This window comes from Falco naumanni, chromosome 8, assembly GCF_017639655.2.
Source record: "Falco naumanni isolate bFalNau1 chromosome 8, bFalNau1.pat, whole genome shotgun sequence".
Classification (NCBI taxonomy): Eukaryota; Metazoa; Chordata; class Aves; order Falconiformes; family Falconidae; genus Falco; species Falco naumanni.
Genome location: NC_054061.1, coordinates 54,934,716 through 54,956,254, shown reverse-complemented (window position 1 = coordinate 54,956,254; position 21,539 = coordinate 54,934,716). Strand labels below are relative to the sequence as shown.

The 21,539-nt window shown below is 41.4% G+C and overlaps 1 protein-coding gene across 2 annotated transcripts in view; it reads left to right on the top strand.

The window, feature by feature from the left end:
• ERBB4 (erb-b2 receptor tyrosine kinase 4) overlaps positions 1-21,539 on the top strand; it is a 399,492-nt gene that overhangs the window by 185,374 nt on the left and 192,579 nt on the right. For both annotated transcript variants that reach the window (XM_040604703.1, XM_040604704.1), the window contains exon 4: positions 16,884-16,949. In XM_040604703.1, the coding sequence (XP_040460637.1) occupies positions 16,884-16,949 (66 nt within the window). The remainder of the gene's footprint in view (positions 1-16,883; positions 16,950-21,539) is intronic.

Sequence of the window (21,539 nt, the reverse complement as noted above, 5' to 3'; positions counted from 1 at the left end):
GTTCTGATCAAATGCATGCAGAAAAGCTCATGTGAGAGGCCTCTGAATTGCACAGTCTTACTGTGAAGATGAATACAGCCAGTGGCTGCTGGCACAGAGCTCAGCGTGTACTGCCGAAATGCAATAAACAAATGTTGTGCTAGGGACCACGCATACTTCAGCTCTCCAAGGACATACACCTTTGTGCCTGACATTTTGACTTGTACGATAAAGTAGTACTGGTACCTACTGTTTGAAGAACCTTCCCATACTGGTATCTTGTAGCTGAAGCTTTTAAAATTAATTGTAATCTGAAAGCAGAGCCTTCTCTTCCGTTTACCTGAAATCAGTGCTATCAGCCTGGGGATTTTAAGCTGGGCACCTTGCAGTGGGAATCTCAATCGTGTTTAACTGTCTAAGTAAGAAAATTTTCCCTTTAGGTATATGTTGCTGAATTTGTTTCTGCAGTGCTGGAAATCTGTTTTCTTTCCTTCCAAAAGTAAGCTATGAATTCAGGCATTAACCAAGGACACTAAAGCCACACCTTGCAAGAGCATATTCCCCTGTTACCACATCTACTTGTGCAATTTAGTCCCTTAACTGAAGGACTAGAGCTCTGCCCTTCAGAGCTAGGAACCTAAGGTGCACTTCCCAGCGATGGTGCAAGAAATAAACTAGGAAATAAGGATTAAACTTCTTGCCTACAATGCTTCTAGACTGGTAGACGACTACTTTCTGACGAGCTTTAGGGAAAGTGCAGCGAAAGTTGTTCAGTGTCCTCCATGTTCTCCTTGGTTTTGTCTTTAGCAGGAACTAGACTAACCCCAGGTTGTGCCAGGTGAGCTCTTTTGCAGGACTTTACAAGGACTGTATTATTAAATCAGAATTTTCAATGGAGCTTGACTTGGAGATTCTGTTTCATAGAAAAGCCTGAAGGGTCTGAATTATTGCGTTGAGATTGCTTGCATAGCTAATAGCATAGGTTCAAGGAAATCAATAATGCATTTAAAAATACTGAAACTGTACGGATGCATGTGCATGATGGAGTTGGTATCTGTGTGGGTAATAAATATTTTTTAAAATCTCTTTCCATTTTCAATTTAAAAAAAATAATGCTGCTTTTCAAAAAAGTGTTCAAGAAAATGCAGGACTGCATGTTGGCATGTTCCCAGAGTTGTGAAAACTGAACTCTGAAAATTAAGCCCATTTTAAGGTATTCTGAACTGAATTTCAGCTCAGACTCTGAAGTAGTACAGTGAGCTCTGTGGAAAAATTTCCCTTGACTTCACTTGGCTTTTCAACTGAGCCCCTGTCAGCTGTGAAAAAAGTGGTATATTTTGGCAAAACATTTTTTCAAGCAGAACAAATTCAGTTAGTTGCTATTCATATCATAGTACTCCTCTGTCATTGCTTTGGATCTAATTGCACCCAGTAATGTAAAAACACCCAAATTCTGAGCTGTGCAGAAGTACTACTACATTGTTACATGACACATAGGAAGAAAAGGCTTGGTCTTCAGCAGTGTACCTATGATTCAATAAATCCCATGATGTATTCAACGGAAACATAGCTTTAAAATGTCTTCCCTCTTTTTTACCTATCGATCCACAGATTTTTCAAGGGCAAAAGAAACCTTGAAACATCTTCGCCTCTGATCTCATTTATGCGGAGGCACTAAAGTATCATCTTCTTTCTTGGCTCTGAACTCCGTAACTTTCCTAACCACAGCATATCTTCCAACCTGGCTTTGAGTTTCAGAAGCAGCCCCAGCCCCCAGCACGGCTGGAGCTCCTGCAGCCACTGAATGGGTACATGCGGGACTTTGGTCCCTCAGTACAGTCTCCTGGCACTGGTCTAAAGCTTTGCAGAAGTGCATCTCTGCCTCAAGAAGCTAGTTACTTCCCTAGTATTAAAAGAAATAATACTACCTGCCTTTATTTCTAGTTTGACCCCAGTTTTAAATTGCAGGTGTTGTTGCATCTTACACCTTCTCCAACTAGCTCAAATAGCTGTCTCATAGCCAGAATTTTCTCCCTGCAGCAATGGCATGTACCGCGTAATCAGCTTGCCTCCTGGTCTTTTTTTTTTTTTTTCATAACCCAAACAGATAGAGGTACTGACATCTGGAATTTCTTTCCAACCCCAGAATAATTTTAGTTGCTCATCAATGTAAAATACCTGTATTTTTTAATGTGCTTTCAGAAGGCAGAAACCAAAGTGTGTATAAAATATATTTTGTTACTGATTTAACCAGTATCCTGTAGAAGTAAAAACTGTGTGCTTTGTGTTTCAGCTTCACATGAGGAACCTGGTATTCAGGCAGTTCTGAGATCTGCATGTTTCAGAGACTCCCTGTTTTCCAGAAAATGTAGCCTGTATGCTTTATTCCAAAAGATGCAATCTTATGTTTGGCTGTATAAAAGACATTTGGTGTGAGTTACTCCAGCTTACCTGCAGCCTGGCTCACTCTTTTAATACTGGCTGCTCTTCACTGTAATTTGCTGGGATTTCGTCTTGCTGTCATCTGTGTGTTTTATTGCTTGGGATTTTTTAATAATTTCTAAACCTTTGGCTGGAATATTAAAGAGCATCAGTCCTGTGACGATCCCTGGGGAACCACACCCCAATTGTATTATAATTGCTCATTTACAGCTACTTTTGGAGAGGCTCCAATTAGCTGGCTCTTAATGCATTTTTCATGTGTTTTATTAATATTGAAACATAGAGACAAATCTAATTAAATGTTTACCATTTAGCCAGTGCTTTGCATTTTAATTAAAGGAACAGAAAATGGACCATAAGCTGCACAGTTGCTTATGCAGTCAGCTCTGTGTTCTCCTGGTGCAGACAATCCAGGCTGTGATTGACCTTACCTGAGTGCACTTTTTGTTTGTAAGCATTACAAGCTCCCTTTGACATGCTGATCTCTGTATACTCTGTATTTGGGTGATGTGAGTTCCATATCCTTATCCTTTTGGGTGGTTGGTTTTGGGTTTTTTTCTCCTTTGTTCATTTTCTGTTGTTACACTGTCTTTGTGTGTTGCTTTGTTTAGGTTGGCCTGCTACCCCATCTGCCCTGATAAGAGTTTGCGGGGCCATGTTCTACTGCAAGTTTTCCACATGGTAGCAAAAGGAGTAACATAGTTTCTAAAAATATACTTTTTAAAAATATTGCAGAAATGTGAATGATTTGGTAGAGAAACATAGTTTAGTAGAGATGTCTCTTCATGTCAGACTAGTTTAAGGGTAAAAGCCTGCCTTACTTTATTTTTTTTAATTGGTATAGAGGAAAATCAGCCATGTGGATACCTGTGCATCCCTTTCAGCATACATAGTATATTCTTGTAGTGTGTTTCAGAAAAAGGCTAAGTTGGTATTTGCATGGAATTTTGTATGTGATAAACTTTGTTCTCCATTGGGTGTTAACAGTCTGTGTTTGGCGTTGCTGGCAAGGGATGTAGGTGAATTTGTGTGTGCCCATTTGTTGCAGCTGCAGAATGAGGACTGACAGGTAGCCAGCCCATGAATTTAATGTTCAGTAGTGACCTTGTAATTCTTCACAGAGCACAGTAACTCATTTTTTGTACCAGTAGTTGGAATATTAGAAAAGGATCATTTTTATACATAGTGACTTATCTGGAAATTTATAGCCAGGTCAAACCATTGAGTATTTAATTCTGAAGTAATTACGTGATAGTAATGAAGAATAGGCGTTCCTCAGATCCTTGCCATTTTTACCAAAAGTCCCAACCTTCCACCAGCTCTCAGTTACCTATGGCTAACTTGTATAAAATGATACACATGTGCACACCAGTGTTTCCATCTGAACCATCCAAAACTGACTGTTATACAGAATCGATCCTGCTACCATTGGGAAGCCATACTGGTGAAGTGGGGGGGGTCTTGGATCAAAGTGGGAGAGAGGATGGAGTCCTTTCTCTCAGGGGTAAAAATACTGTTAGTTAGTAAAGATTCAGGAGACTTGAATGCAGTGTAAATGTAAGTACAAGGAACATGTTCCTTGAGATCAGCGGATGCTCCTGTAACAGGAGACAATTAAGTGTAAATAATGAATATGTGTAAATCAAACCCACAGCCCTCAGGACCAAGACACAGGTGAGAGAATTGCATTTTGTCCAGTTATTCCTGCAAGACATTTTGTGCTTTTTCAAAGCATAAAGATTTTGCTCTACAGAAGGCCAGAGTAACAGAAGTATATTTATGCATGCTGGTGAAAAGAAAAGAGGGAAGTGACTAATTCATGCTTAAAGCCAACTTTCAGAATAGCTAGCATATCATTTTTGGTGAACATCTAAATTGGGAGCGACCTATGGAGAAAATGGTGTTCCAGAAAGTATACCCTTAAGACATTTGTTATTGCAGAGTTTGTTAAATTATAACCTTTCATTGAGGTTATTACTTGAAGTTCAATTAACATTTTAAATGTATGTTTGGAGACCAGCGAACGGAGCCTCTGCAGACAGGTGGTCTCGATACAGAATATGTTCCCTGCCACTGGTGTCACCGTGGCAAAGCCAGGAGGAGAACCTGTTCTTTTTGATAAAAAGCCACAAATAGCTAAACCGTTTTGTGAAAGCTCCTTCCATGTGGAACACACTTCAAGGGCCTGCAGCACTGCATTATAGCAGCAGTTACAGTTTCATGGGTATCTGTTGGAAAGAAAATTTCTATCAGAGCTGAATATAGACAGCCAGAAAGTCTCACAACCACCATTTGTTCAGCATATGTGGAGGTTGCTTTTCCTACCATTAAGTAATCTTTAGTCAGGACAGAATTTATTTATTTTCCTGAAATTGAAAGACAAAATATAGTAAGAGAAGAAACTGATTTTAAAGAATATTTTTTTTGCCAGGCATATGTATCTGAAGATGGAGGAATACATGAAATCCAGTGATATAATGAACTTGTTTTGCATTAGTATGGCAACTATAACTGACTGAAGTTGCCTGTCAGTTTTTCCTTAACCCCGAACAGTGTGTTTTGAATAAAGGGAATCAGTTTAGCTTCCCAATAAATACTTTCAGCCAGCATTTTCAGAAGGGATTTGTCAACTGGCAAATGCCCTTGAAACAGATTTGAAAGGCAGGCAGATGTAGCATTTAATGGAAATGTGATGCCCCTAACAATTGAGTGCACTGAATAAAAAGTAAGTAACAAACACAAGTATACCTAGCCAATGCAAATAAATAAAGCCATGACGGACAGAACTCCTTAGGCTGCCAGAGCCCAATCCAGGGATCTAGTAAGAGAACTGCTGCAAAGTTGGGGATCTTCAGGAGTTGTGGACACAGAAAGGAGGGCAGTGAGAAAGCTAGCATTACCCGTTTCTGAAGAACCTCTGACACGGGTATCTCTTTGTGGTGAAAAATACATTCTTTCCAAAAGATAAACAAAAAATAACCAACCTCAAAACCAACACCCTCCCTGCCCAAGTGCTGAGTTGTTTTATTGACTATCTTCCTGCTTTCTTATAGCAGTTACAGGATGAAAGTGGCACAGGTTACCATGCTGATGTATAAAAATATTACAAAGTGGTACCAGTTCTGTAGCTATAGAATTTAAGTAGTGCTCCACATAGTAGCATGTGGCAACTGTTGGTAAATGCTTATCTTTTAATGGCAACCTGTGTGTATACAATGTATTACTGTATACCACCTGTTTGTAAGCAGATTGGCCTTTAAGCAGTGTATTGCACAAGGCAGAGACTTTCAGTTTAAATGAAAGCATCCCTTTCCATTATAAACAGCTTGCTTTATCACAAGTACCAGTGTTTCTTCAAAGTAGGAAATAAACCCCAAATACTCTGAATATTTAAAATAGTCTAATTGAATGGTAATTGGCAGATTTGTAGTGAGTGAGTGGGTGGTGGGGTGGAATTGGTCTTTCACAGCAAGCTCCAGCTGCTCTAGCTAGCAGCCTTTGAAGAGCTGCTTAGGAAAGGAGGAAGAAAAGAAAGACTATAAAATCCTCCGCTTAATTGCATCTACTGGTTCTTGAAGCTGCTATGTGCCTCCCACCCTTTTGAAGTTGTCTGTTGTTAGATCTGTAAGATGCACGTCCCAGCCTTCAGCTCATAGTGGGCTTGGTTGCTGCTGCTGCAGAGGCCACGAGGGTAGGTGTATTGCTCAGTGGCACTGGGTGGGTGCAATGTTGGGACTAGCCAGCTGGCATCATGATGAGCTTCTCCCAACAGACTGTTCCATTGCATGCATAAACCACAAAACCAGCCCAAGCCTTTATTGCTATAATATCTGCATTTTGTTAAGGATTATGTTACATGTACCTGTTTTGGCAGAAATTCTCAGAACTGTCACTACAGTTCCTGTCCCACTTTGATGGACAGCCTAGCTAAAGAACTCTGGCCACTGCCCTGCTCAAACCCAGAGCTGTTTTGAGGGCTTCTCTCTGATCCCTTCTACCTCCTGCAAAGAAGAGGACAGTGCTCCTGTGGCTTCTTAAGAAGCTGAGTAACTAGAATGGAAGTTTCTGTCTGCTAAGTGAGGTGTAAGATGTAAGAAGTAGCAAAGCAAAGCAGAGTGTGTTTTATGCTCCTGCAGTCTCTCATGGTTTCTGTCCCGGTCTGTAGGATCTCCGTATTCATATCTACCTGGGATAGTATTCAAAGGAGCTTTCACATCTCAAAGTCTTCTTTCTGGTCCTCTTGTAGGAACTTGTAATTTACTTTCAAAAACTCATAAAAGCCATCATCAGTGAAGTGTTCTGGCATAGGGGAAATGTTGAGAACATTTGCAGAGTAAGATACTTAATCCAGGGTTTTCAAGTGGTTTTATACAAATTACTACATACTGAATTCATCATATTATGCCTACATGATAGTCACAGAACATCCACAGCAGCACCTCTGTGCAAATCTCTGATAGCTAAAGATTACCCAGGAAATAGCAGCCTGAAGTTTGTTTGTATGTTCATTTTCATTGAGTATTTGTATATAGCAAACACTGAAACTAAATATCAGAGTATCTGCCCAAGCATTGTTTTCAAACAGAGGAAGGTCTTCTGTTGTCCAAGTATTGTTTTGTAATAATCAGGTTTGGTTTGAATAGCCAGAGATACATTTTGAATAAGCAATTACATTTGAATAAGCATATTATGATACTTATCCAAAGTTTGTCTAAAACTGGACTCCAGATTTCACAGGAACAGGGAGTTCCTTTCTAGTATTTCTACCTAATTGAGTCAAAAGTTGGTTAAAACGTTGGCACACCTAACTGCATTCAGCTGGACTCTAGGAATATTACATGGCATTGAGAAAAAGTGAAATTAATTTTAAAAGCCACTTCAGTTTCAACTTCTCATTTCCTTTCTTTGAGGTTATTACTTTGTTTAAAAAATGAAAACTGTATGTCCCTCTGTTGGAACTTTATTACTGCTTTGGCAGCAATACAGGAACATTATTACATGACATTATTTTGACTTATGTGGTATTGACTGACTTTATCTGTTTGAGGGGTGGAGGCGTTGGCACTAAATAAGCACAAAAACACCCCCAGCTTTGGCACTTACTTTTCAGTGTGTCTTGGAGTTTGTTGAGAACCTCCTTTGAAAATTTTCTCTAACAGTGCAGAGATTTCTCACCTAGTGTTATACATGGTGTACAAAAAAGAAACCCATATCTGCATCCTTCAGTTCTCAGCCACAATTATGCATTGGGCAGTAAGTCTGCTGTTGAACCTACGGACAGATACCTGGCTCAAAATTTATTACAGGCACTGATATGGGTGCACATCTGATTGCTGTGTTCAGTAGGAGTCACTGATACTCGGCTTATTGTGGATTTTAATTTCATGTGTTGTCTCACCACAAACAGAAGCACTTGTTGCTGTGAGCCAGAGTAAAAAGCACCTGGGCTGAGAGCTAATGGGTGGTGTCACAGAATCGTAGAATGGTTTGAGTTGGAAAGGAGCTTAAAGATCATGTAGTAAAACTCATCTAGTTCCAACCCTCCTGCCATGGACAGGGCCACCTTCCACCAGCCCAGGTTGCTCACAGCCCCGTCCAACGTGGCCTTGAACACTGCCAGGGATGGGGCAGCCACAGCTGCTCTGGGCAGCCTGGGCCAGTGTCTCACCACCCCCACAGCAAAGAATTTGATCTGAGGCAAGGAAGGGTGTGGGTGTCGCAGTGTTAGGCATCACAGTGGGTGCTTCTTAGAAATTCATGCACTTATGGACACTCCCATGCAGAGGAGGGAGCCAACCAAAATAGTACCTGCCAAGAGCAAACCAGAGGGAAATGCTGAAATTAATATAAAGGCATAGAAGTTGGGGTTTTATGGTCTCTGCTGGGAATCTGCAGTGCCTACTTGCCTGCTGCCTTCCTCTCACAGACCTGTCTTCTGCTCGCACTGAAATTTCCTCAGTAAGAAGGACTTTTCTCTCCTTTTATGAAATACATTAACAGCTTAGTGGCCCCCCAGGATGTGAGGGAGCAGGTTCAGTTTCCTACCTTTCCTGAAGGCATTCAAATCTGTACCTCTGATCTCCCACCTCCCAGTGGAAACTGCCTCAGGCTGGTCTGAGTTGGGGTCTTCTCTACTCCTTCTTTTGGAATTCTGTGTGTTAAGTAATCATCACATGAGATACAGAAATGGTCCTAGGGACATGGACTGATTCTTAAATGTACCCCACCTCCAGTGATCGTAACTACTGAGCTGTGGGGCAAGAACTCAAGAATGGTTATGTGCTGTGTCCAGCTCTCTCCCTTTAGGGCCAATGAGCTCCCTGTGTCATCAGGAGGGATGGCTGCCTGCTCTGTGCTCTCCCCTTCCAGAGAACAGCCTGGAGACTGTTTCTTGGGTTGCTGTCCTGGGAGGTGAGAGTCTTCATCACAGTAACCGAAGGAGAAAGAGGGATGCATAACCCCACATCCTAGTTGAGTGTTAACCTCTACAGATGGTGGAACGTCACCGTCTCCTTCTGCACAGAGGAGATGAAAAATAAGAGCTAGCCCTGTATTTTGAAGGGGTCTGGGGTGGTTGTGATCTCTGTGCTTTGAGGATTGTCCATATGAGGGAGGGAGTTTCATTTTGACCCTGTTGTAGACCCCTGTTAGACAGGGACCAAGCTGCTCTGCTCTTCAGGAGCAAATGTGTGATGGGTGATTGTCTATGGCTTACTGGGGGCAGAGGGGGGATATATTTTGTTAACAATGATGATTATAAGGAAATATTTCTGAGGGCTTGTTCTTGATGAGCCTGCCAAGCAGCAGGTATGACTCGACCTATGCTTTTAGCCTTGCAGCTGTATCTCCCCATTTGCTCAGGATCCCTGTGTGTGTGTGTAGTCAGAAAGGGATTTGATGCTGATTGGAACTAATTCACCACCACAGTGGGGGGAATTCACTTACATTGCTCTGTGCTAACAGCTATAAGCAGCGATAATTAATAGCTCCTAATTGCTTAATCAGTGCAAAGTTTTAGACTATGTCATATGTGAAGTTTTTCATTTTATGTGGATGACTAAACCCCCAATTAATGCAACGAGTCATACAGCCTTAGCAGTGCTGTCTATTCCAGGCAGAGAAAAATAACCAGTGTCTTCATTACCCCCCTAAGGTCCCTTTCTGTAGTCATTACTGTGGCCTGAAGACATTTTTCTGTAGCAGCTGAAGTAACGTTACAGTGAGCTTCCTATCAGCTCAGAGCTGTCAGCAGTAGATATGAATCCACCAGCCTGAGCCCGTTCAGTGCTGCTGACATGCTCTTCTTGACTTTCCATTTATTCCTTTACCTCTGGTGGCCAATCTCTCTTAAAATCAAAACTGTCTACCACCAGCGTATCTGGTGATACTCTGTAATTTCACAGTTCTCAACAGATCCCTAGTCCCTGTGTGCACACGAGGGTTGTCTCCATCCTACATTACTCAAGAAAATGCATTCCCTTTTGGTATTCAGTTTTTGTTTTCTTCAGTGCTGGTTCAGTTTTATCTGTTTCCTCTCCCCACTCTCTCTCGCACTGTCCTCGTATCTCTTTCGGTGCCTGTCTTTCAGGGCATATCTCTTGGACTGTTTTCATTTCCCAGACCTATTTCCCGTGCCACTTTCTTTTCAGCTGCCTGTGCCTGAGTCCCTCTTCATTTGTGTGCATCTCTCTTCTTATCTGCTAAAGGAAGATGAGAGGAAGATAGAGGCGTTGAATGGCAGAGTTGGAAGCCCCTATTGGAAGCAATCATTAGAGGGAGTTTGCTTTCACTGTTATTGACCCCCAGTGGTCCCTGTATACTGGATGCACGCACTTGACAGTTAGGGGGTGGGGGCTAGAAAACTTTAACTCGTGGATGGTCATAGCATCCACAAAAGATGCTGTGCTTTTCCACAGTGTAAGGTTTCTTCATGGATGAATACTGTGTGAGTTTTCACTGTGAAGGGATCCCATTAATGTTTGGGCAGGGTACCTCTATTGGGCACAGAGAATATGGGGTAGAAACAATATAGATAGGAGGCAGAAAGGTCAGCTGAAGTGCTGCCATTTACCACAATGAAAGTAACAATACCAGTTCAGGTACAGCTTGTTAAAGAAAAGCCTAATTTTTATGGGACTAATCCCATGTTGAAAAACTATTTGGTGATACATCCCAAGAACTCATCTAACATCAGTAAAGTGACATAATTTGATAGCAGTAGAGGAACTGACCCTTAGATTTCTGTATCCCATAATGCTGCTGCAGAGAAGAAATGAACTCTAGATATTTCTATAAAATGTTTTCTTCTTTTATAGAAAGTTTTACTTTCTCTTGTGGCATGTGTCTGTCCCACCATAAAGAAAGGAAATCCTGAAAAGTGTGAGTCTCTGTTAGGTAATTAACTTTCAAATCAGCAGAAGAGATCTGAAGGCTAGCACAGGGCTGGTAGAAAATGCAAAATTATTTTTACTTAACAAAGAAGTGTGAGTGAATGAATGTGTGACAATAGGAACAGTCAGCCAGGGACATGGAAAGCATTACAGCCTGATAAATGCGGAACAATCAATCACAACAATAGTATCTTTAATTTTTGTTAATGCTGTGCTGCTGTCTTTGAATTGTATTTTGATTTTGTTATCTCTTCATACATTAAGGAGTTTAGCTGCCTAGAAAAACAACATGCAGGCATATTTTTAAACCTTCTGTCCCATCTAAGCAATGGAAAGAAGAGACTGGGACACTTACCGCAGAGTATACATGGTACTTCTTGGACCTTTGGGCTAGTTATCTCTAGAAACATCTATGTGGCATCTCTAGCATTTTTGCAGGATTGAATTTTTTAGATGAAGGATGAGTTTGTAAGTAGCTTACAGAAGCTAATAAATGATTTATGGGTGTTTTGATAGTTAATCAATTATTTTAGACTGTTAGATAAGTAAAGAGGCTGCTTATAACTGTGGCTTGTAACCATCAAAGCCACTTTATTCTGGCTGTGTTTATTCGCACTTCAATATCAGTGTGTTGCAGATATGCCAACATTTATTAATGATTTATTAACCTCATAGAAACCATCTGTAAATGCAAGCTTTGTGCAAAGTGGGACCATTTCTTTTCTTAATTCTGCTTTCCTTTTCCTACTGAGAGGCGTCTGCTGGAGGCAGCTAGCATAGCTGATGGGGAAGAAGCAGAGTTTCTTCTCTGTACTACACTGAGCTTAGAGCTAAGAGGAGGACTTCATTTTTCTTGTCTTGTCAGTAACTTAATCCTTTGCGGTTTTACTGTTCCTGAAATAATAAAGTCAGTCTGGAGCTCAAGGAAAGCCCTTCTCAGTTCTCAGGAAAGCACAAGGATGAAGTAACCTTGGTCTTTCCCAAGCTAGTGAGCAAACATTTTCTGCTAGTGACTTTCCCCAGCTGGGGGAGCAGAAGCATCTCCCACAAATAAAACTCTACCTTGGACATTACAATGATGATACTCTGTACCGGAGTCCATAATGAAGACCTGTTGAAGTAGTCTTGGCCGAGGAAAGATGAGCCCAGGAGATGAGCCATTGGTTTTCTGTGTGAAATTTGCCAAAGCAAAATTAATTCTCATGTTCCAGTGGGAATCTGCCCTTTCTAAACTTAGATTTTATAACAAACACTGTAAAACTCATGTAAGCCTCCTTTTAACTCCTTCCCTCCTCCTCCTCTGCCATCCAGTTAATAAAATGTCACCATTTATGCAAAGCTGTGCTACTGTTCAGGAGCAGAAATGTACTCTAGCATCGCATCTGTAACAGGGCAGGAGGCTTTTCCAGGTTCTTCCCTTCATTTTCTCACTTAGAAAAGAATCACTTTTTTTCTTATGTGCCTTCACCAATGTGCAAGAATTAAATGAATGAGCAAGGTAGTGCCCTGCAATTTTTATTTTTTTTTTCCAAATTCCAGCTAATTCTTGAATCACATTTTGATTATAAAAGGAACATATATGATGAGTCGTTACAGATGGGCTGGTTTACTGCTGCAGAGTGTCCCTAGGGTCTAGCAATTTCCACCATGATTTTAGGACACTTGGCATCTTTTAATGTCAAAGACCAGTGGAGGACATCATAGGAGAGTTCTACCTCTTTACTCACTGCTGCATCAAAACAGAAGGAAGAACACTTCTGAAGTTTCATGGTTTGACATTTCTTCATTAGTTATTTCTTTTAGCCCTTACTGCTGTATGTTGCAGGGGTTTAGAATATTTTAGAGACACAAGGAATAACACGAATGATTTATTTTATGCCACAAATAGTTTGATAATTTTTTTTTTCACAAATCTTTTGGTACACTACAATCTAAAAATCCTAAGAAATATATACAGAGAGAGAAGTAGTATAATTATTTCAAAGACCTCATCAGTCTTAGCACCAATAGATGTATTAACATTTAAACCTGACATACAAATCTAATCGTGAGACCTATTCCTCACATGAACGTTCCTTATGCTCCTGACTACTTCCATGGGGTTGTTTTTATGTTATTACAGAGCTAATATTTAATGGATATCAATCTGTCATTTTTACAGTGGGGGAAAACAGATGAAATAGCAAGGTATGTGAGGGCAGAATCTGGACCAGTTCGTACTGAGACAAAGAGTTACCTTTCTTTTTAAACAATTTAAACTATTTGGAGGGAATTTGGGTTTTGTTTTTAATTCTCAGTATATTTGACCTTCAAAAGGACATGTAACAATGCAATTCAGAGGTGTGCTGCCTATAAGCTCAGCTCCTTGTTGTGTGTGCACAGCTCAGAAAAGTGAAAACAATGAAACAGACACTTTGAGTTCCCAGTGAGAAAAAAGAAAACTGGCAGCCCTTTCTTGCTTTATTGTTAAATATCTCTATTTAAATGCAAATTATCAGCTGACACTGCCAAACAAAGTCATGTACCAGGAAGCAGGCATGCAACTTAAAAATATATTTTAAATTATTTTTTAAGATGTTGGATCACTTTTATTTCCTGGAGGAATAGAGGTGGCTGAATATATTTTTCGTTGTGTATCGAGGATCAGCTTGGTGCCTAGGAATTTCAAATATGAGGATTTTTATTTTGAAGCGTGGCTTTTGCAGAAGTGTGGGTGGACTGTCTAGTTAGAGATCACTTGGATGGATGCTTGAAGTTTCTTCTGCGTTGTCTCACTGCATAAATTGCGGTGGAAAGCCTGATGCATCTAGTATGGTTTGGAACATGGTAGAATCCAGGGGCAGAAAGAGGAAGAAGCAGCCAAACTGCTGCCTCATTCTGCCTCAGGAACATGTGGTTACAAATGATCTGTGCAGTGCTTTTTACTGCATCTAGCTGCAAGACTTCTGGCTTTCTCCCTAAAGTCCAGAGGCCTTAAGCTAGCCAGGCATGAGAATTGACTGCAAGGAAGGTTTGGGCATAAAACAGAGTCTTGCAGGTGATGATTCTGTTGTCCATAGGTTGCGGTTCCTCCTGAGCTGCCCCCAGCAGAGATGCTCCGGCTCAGGTGAGGACCAAGCAAAGCAAGCAGTGGAAAGATCATCTGTACGTGCATCCAGGGCCATATCCTTTCTGCTTTCCACTTCTTCTGTTGGTCAGGGATAGCCAGTTTATAAAACCCGCTTCCCTGGGGATCATTTTTTTTCAGTTGAGTAAACACCAAAATCAACAAACAAACTGTATCTTATCAAGATCACTCTGTTAAAATTCTTCCTTTAATTTGCTGTATACCTCACCTTCTTTTTGAACTTCCATTCTTACAAATCAATATGGATTTATTTGCTTTCTGCAAAGGGTTCCAGTAGTCTCTTAATAATCATAATAATCATTATTACTGATAAAAGTTGCATTATTCATGCCAGATGGAGTTCCCTCCCTGTCAGCCAGAATGAGTTTGCATTATGTAGTTATAGTACATTTGTGATCTAAATAAACAGATGGCAGAATGTGACAGCAAATTATGTGCTGGTGATGTCAGCAACAACACTTCCCAAGTATAATTGCTTTAAATGAACATGAATGCAACAAGGAGCTGGTAGTTTTAACAAGGTAGTTGGCATACAGTGTGGTAATTACCATACAACATCATCAATAGCACCATGAATGCTGTGCAAGTGCTGAGGGAAGAACGCTAGCTTTGAAAAAGTAGTGACAGAAAGTCAGACTTCACATGACTATCACAGTGGGTTTGCTCAGCTGTATAATGTCTCGTAGGTATAAGCACACTGCTAGCAGAGGAGTAGCGTTTTTTTGGGGGTGATCCAACCTTAGCTGAGAGACATTTTACACTTTCTCCAACACTATCTCCCATCAGGGCATGTGGGAAGTATTTGATTTGGTGTAATGGAGCAGTGTTAACAGCAGCTGCTGTTGTGATTGAAAGGTAAGCTTCTGGATCAGGTTTGAAGGGGAAATTCACTTAACAGAAGCTCAGGAGTTTTCGGTGATGAATGAAAGTTTAATCAAAGACAAGGTTAGGTTCTTGTGGTCAAAAGACTAACAATAAGGACTGTGCATATTCTTCAATACTTATGATGGGTTCCTCAGTTTATCCCTTCAGGTCTAGCTGAGTGTAAAGGGCTTGGCTGCCTACACCTCAGGCACTGCCACACCTGGGGTTTAGCAGCTGGGGCTCTGGGTGCACTAAGGCAGGTTCTCTGTGTGTGCTCTGGGAGCATTTGGCATTCAGGAGGGAGAAGCATTAAGAGCAGGAGTGTGATCCAAGTTCTGGCCACATCTGGATGGGAGCTGTGGAATGAGGTCTCCATTTGCTCGCAGTCAGGACTGGTGTGGGACTGTCCAAGCATTTTCTTAAATAACGTAAGATGTAGCCAGAGGAGAATTTACCAGTTCTTCTGTGTGATTTCCATCTCGCAGAATCACAGAATGGTCAGGGTTGGAAGGGACCTCTGGACATAATCTAGTCCAACCCCCTTTTAAAGCAGGTTGTCCTAGATCATGTCACACAGAGTTATGTCCAGGCAGGTTTTGAACGTCTCCAGAGAAGGAGACCCCACAGCCCCTCTGGGCAGCCTGTCCCAGCGCTCTGTCACCCTCAGGGTAAAGAAGTGCTTCCTCACATTCAGATGGAACTTCTTGTGTTGCAGTTTGTGCCTGTTGCCCCTTGTCCTGCCGCTGGGCACCGCTGAAAAGAGCCTGTCCCCATCCTCCTGCCACTGCCCTTAAGGGATTTGTGTACACTGATAAGATCCCTCTCAGCCTTCTCTCCTCCAGGCTGAACAGGCCCGGCTCCCTCAGCCTTTCCTCACCAGGGAGATGCCCCACTCCCCCCACCATCTCTGTAGCCTCCGCCGGCCCCTCTGCAGCAGTTCCCTGTCTCTCCCGAACCGGGGAGCCCAGCACCGGGCACAGCGCTCCAGATGAGCCTCACCAGGGCAGAGCAGAGGGGGAGATCACCTCCCTCCCCTGCTGGCCCCGCTCCTCCTCATGCCCCCCGGGGTGCCATCGGCCTTCTTGGCCACAGGGCACACTGCTGGCTCATGGGCACCTTGCTGTGCACCAGCACACCCAGGTCCTCCTCTGCAGAGCTTCCCTCCAGCAGGTCAGCCCCAGCCGGGGCTGGTGCCTGGGGTTGTTCCTCCCCAGGTTCAGGACCCTACACTTGTCTCTGTTGAACTCCATTAGGTTCCTCTCTGCCTAACTTTCCAGCCTGTCCAGGTCTTGCTGGATGGCACTGCTGAATCGGCCACTCCTCCCAGTTCTGTATCATCAGCAAACTTGCTGAAGGTACACTCAGTGCCTTCATCCAGGTCACTGGTGACTAAGTTGAACAGGACTGGACCCAGTACTGACTCTGGGGAACACAAGGCTCCTTCAGAAGCATAACTACAGGCAACTAGAGAATCAGCAGCCAGAAAAGGAAAGGTCCTGTGAGCTTAGCTGTCACTGGGGTTGAGTGGTTGTGCAGGGCACATTTCCGTTACCACGATATTGGACATGAAGGCTGTTGCAAGCTTCTAGGGCAGAGGGGTGGCTTTTAATCAAAGGCATTGAGTGTATCACCATATTGTTCAGATGAAATTGAACAATGGATAGATAGATAGACAGACAGATTATGCTGTCTAGCACAGCCATCTCTTCTCCTGTGGAGGAATGAGTGCGCCTTACATAGGATATAGAGAGCAATAATAATAGCGCTGTCTGATGAAATTGTTCCTCATTCCTCTAAACTTGTTCATCCTTTTTTATTTTTTTTTAAATTGTCCTAGTCATTATACATAGCAGAGAGGTGTTTAACTTATAAAGCACTTCAATAAGTAGTCATATTTCATATGTCTGACACCAGTTCTGGCTGCTTATCTGGGCCTTTTTTACAGGCACTGTTTCAAACTTGGTGAAGCATAAAACCTCTCTAAAGACAAGATGGACCCTCCTCTTCAGCAGCTGCTGGACGTTGAAGAAATGAGTGGAAGCTACGTTTCTAATCTTTCTCTCTTTCTGTCTGTCCTGCAGGTGGTCGATGCCACAAGTCCTGCACAGGCCGATGCTGGGGACCCACAGAGAATCACTGCCAGACCTGTAAGTATGCAAGACTCAGGGAAAAAAAAAAGAAAGGAAGCAAAAAGGACTGGAAACAGGGATCCTAATTATTTATTTATTTATTGTGAAAGGATACTATAAATTCTGGTTTCAGCATAATTCTAAAATACATGAATTTTTTTCTGTATGTTTTTACTGAGATGATCCACTTTTTTTCTACCCATGTGAATTTATGTTTTTCTTTCCTCTCTTGTGCTTTCATAAAATGCTTAAGCTAACTTGAATTTTCTTTTCAATTCTTGGTGGCAACAAGGAGCATGGCTCCTGAGAATATTGATAGTTATTTTGGAATACACCAAAGTGAATACTGCAGGAACAGAAAAAACTACAAGTCACATTTGGAGATCTTTAATGATGGCCTGATGCTGCATAGTTCCTAATGCCAAAATACTCTGTTAATTTCAGTGGGAGCCTGGGAATATTAGTTATCTTGCAGAATTGTTCTCATTGTAACATCAGAATATGTTTGAGTTGTACTGAAAGAGAGTATAATAGGTTTTTTGTGACGGAAGTAGTAAGTGAAGGGTCCTTCACAATGTCTGTCTGTCCTCTTGAATTAGAGAGCATTAAAATTAATTAAAAAAACCTATATTTTTGAGAGTTTCTTCTTTGTGTGCTTTCAGCTTCTTCAGATGAGCACTAGAGCTAGAAGTGCAGTCACAATATTAGCAAATATAAAAGAAGAGAAAACTGAGAGCTGTCTTTCCCTACAAGTTCCCCTCCTTACAAGAATAGAGCTATCCTTTACATATCCCTTCTTTGAAATTTAGGAAGGTGGAAACTGGTTGCATTTACTGGAGTCACTCTTCCTAGGAAATGAAATGGTTGCTGATATCTCCCCCAGAGAGCACTGCTCTAGCTTGTGCTTGTATCCTTGGCTGAGTTGTAGCTAGGAGGAAGGGATTGTGACAAATTAACTGCTATCAAGTGAGCACACCAACCAACTCTCAACTGATGATAGGCCAATGTCATCTGCCTTTTTTTGCTAGAAATATTAGGAATGCTATAACTATGCCTTTTTTTCTTTTCTTTTTTTTTTTTACTGCTTGGAGCAAGAGATAAGAGGAAATTAGAAATGACAGAAGCTTGACATGAACGTTTTATGAGTGAGTACAAGCAGGAAGTGCAAGCTGACCTCGTGTCTGTGGCAAAGCAAGGGGCACAGGCAATGGATCTGCGTGCCTGCAGAGGCTCTGCCACCCTGCCAGGCGCTGCTTTTCGCTCAGGACTATCAGCTGATGTTACTGGCAAAGCTGATGACAGTTACAGCTCTGCTGAAGTTCATGTTCATGTATTACTGTTTCATATTGAGCTTTATCTGTGGGTATGATTAAAAACGCTGTAAGACAGGTTGTAGGAATAACAAGTGTAAGGAACCAGGTACTGTGATGCAAAACAGCTCCTTCTTTGTCCGAATTGAGCTAGTATGTCTCCTTCCTTTGCTGGCAGCCTTTATGAAAGCCCCAAAGAAGTCAGTGCTCAGAAAGCCTCCTTACATTAAGGTTATGTGCTGAAGTAGATAATGGAAAGGGCCTTAAACCCTAGCTGATCAAATAATTTTAAATAATGGCTAGAATTAATTAACGCTGGTTCTTTCTCTGTCCTAATGAGAGGCCTGTTTGTCTATTAAAACTAGTAACTCTGTAAGAACCAGGGTAATTCTGGATGAATTTGAACTTGAGTAGGCTTATTCAGGCCTTATGTGGTTAGTTTTTCCAAGAATACTGTAAAAACTTGGCAGTTCTGTAAGGATGATATGATCCTGGTTTGGGCCTCGGCTCCAGCCTTATATAAAGTTGGGAAGTCCAACTGGACTCTGTGTGGCTGCAGAAGTTCATGTGGCAGGATCAGCTCCCATGGTCTCAACCTCTACAAAACACTGCTCTCAGATAAGTGAGCTGATCTGGTGGATTAATGTAGTAATACCAGAGAGAGAAAAACTTATCTGCACTGTTGTGAAGTCAGAAGCTTAGCAATGCTGCATGGTGAGTTTGCTCCAAGAGTGACAGCTATCTCTCTCTTCACGGTGACTGCTCTCTCAAATCCAGAGAGCGGGCACAGGCTAAGGTGCCACTGCGGATTTAAAATAATAAACTGTGAAAAGACATGTGCCATCTAAGTTCTAGGGAAATACACAGATCGCACGTTTCTAATTGAAATAGCTACTCTATGGCCTTTTACCATCAAGCACACTCTGCAGCCTCTGATTGTCAGGGATAGGAGTTAATTTTATATCATATGCTTCCTCTTTGCCTCCCTGACCTTGCTGCCACCTTGGCTAAACAGCAGGATTTAAGGAAAAGACTGACTGTTAGGCTGGCAATGGGCATTTCTTCATTGCACTTTCTCAAAATGTGTTTTTCTGCAAACTGTTTGAAGCAAAGAATAAGAACATGAGTAGGGACTCAAAACATAAAAATGCAAGTGGTGCTATGCTTTTGCTACCTTCATTTCTGACTTTAAAAAACATGCCTGGCTTTCAAGCTTATAAATGTTATTCTTAGATACAAGCCAGAGACAGGATGAATGGTATCAGAAACATAGCGTATACCTTAACCTAGTCACCTTGGGGATGCATGTCTTTCAAACGCTTGTAGGAAAACACTTCAGCAGTACTGCATCCTAGTGTCAAACTATTTTGTTCCTAGAAACAACTCAGAGATGCACCTGAATATTTAATAATTTCATTTTTTTTATTGAGTCACTGATACAAAATATTCTAATGAGTCCCCCTCCCAAGATAAGATTTAAATTATTTTCCTGGGAAAGGATAAAAAATGAAAGATCTTAATCCACATCTTTCATTTCAAATTACATATGGAAAAAAATCAAAATCCTTTTGTTTTTTGCATGAGTATCATCTATCTAGCTTCTTATGTTGCCTTCCAGCAATGTCTTTCTATACTTCTAACTCCATCTGATACACCACCTGCAATCTAACTCTGTCCTAATGTCTCTCTAAATGTGACGAGAAAATGTACATATTTAAGAAGACAATTAATAGGGAATTTAAAATAAGCTGTTCTGTCAGGAGGTAGAGAAGGTGTAATTTCAGGGTTCTGTTTTATGCAGTTAACCCATTTTTCTTTTATAGTTAAAATATTAGTAAATATTAATATTGAACATTTGAAAGCTAGATGGTATTCTTTGTTTCAGTGTCAGGAAAGGCTAATGTGGAAATAGTTTAAAAAAGAATATTTTTCAAAGAGCATTGGGCACTCACTAAACAGAATGTAAACCACTTAAAAAAAAAAACCACAGGAACAAATGCTTTTAGGTGTTACTAATCAAATTTGAAAATCTATAGTTGAGTTGTTACTGGTTTTGCTGTTGATGTCTTGTTAAGAGTTTGGGTGCTGGGTTTGGGTTTTTTTTTATTTTTCATATGAAAAGAAATTGAATAAATTATTTTATTGAAATGGCAGATTATTCACTTTTTCCTGGAGGAATGTAACTGAAACAAAAGAGAAAAATCTAAGTTAAAATATAGGCCCAACTAAGGGAATGCAAAAAGGCAAATACCCTTTAAATCAACCCCAAAACATAAATAGTCAGCAAATGTAAAACGCCTCATGACTCTGTATGCGTACAGAAGTTCAGCCTGAGCATAATTGTATTTATAAAGCCTTTGTGCAGCTGATGTTGCTGAGAAAAGGAAGGTGCCAATACAGTAAGTACCCAATTAGAGCTGAAAAAGGCAAGTGGGAGCCTGGTGGAGGAGACAGGGAGCTGAACCAGCAACTCAGATCAATCAGGATAACCCAGCATTTTTGCTTGGAGCCAGCATCTTTAATTAAAATCCTTGTATTTCTCTAATAATTTTGCATGTTCGTAAGACTTCTTCATTGATTTCAGTTACTTCCCATTTTTTCCATTGTGACATAACTCCCAACATAATTAATGAATAAGTGAAACAATAAGAGAGACTAATTAATTGCACACATGTATGAAGTGCCCATTACACCCTGTTTCCAACACAGTTTATGGCTATATCGCAGTGAAATACTAGTAGAGGTTGGCAGTCACTGTTCCACATTCCCCCAGAAACCCATCCCAACACATGGCATGCTTTCTCAAGATATTGGTGTTTGCCACTCTCCTTTGCTGTCCTGAACCTGAGTGTGATAGTTCTTTGCAGCTGAATCCTCAGATCTCTTGGGATCCCACAAACTGTCAGCAGGCATCAGGGTGGGTAGTTGTCCTGACCCTCAAGAATGTGGTTTGAAACTTGTGGCCTCAGCTGCAATTAGTGAAGGCTTTCCTTACAGTTATGCTGGGTGAAGAAATGAGTATCTAGCACCTAAAATGCCTCTGGGGTCCCAGCCCAGAACTCCTGGATCTCATGTGTGTGTCTGGAAGTGTGTGATCTGGGGGGTCCTGAACATCCCTGTCTATCAGCTCCCCTGTGAACAGACTCCACACTAGGTAGCAGGAGGAAGAGGTTGTTGCTCCACTCTTCTCTCAGCTTGCAGCAGAGTTGCTCTCATTTGATGCTGCCTGTTTGTAGCTGCTGCCAAGTTCCCTGCCATCTGTCCCCACTCTCTTCTAAGCAACTTCTTGAGCCACATG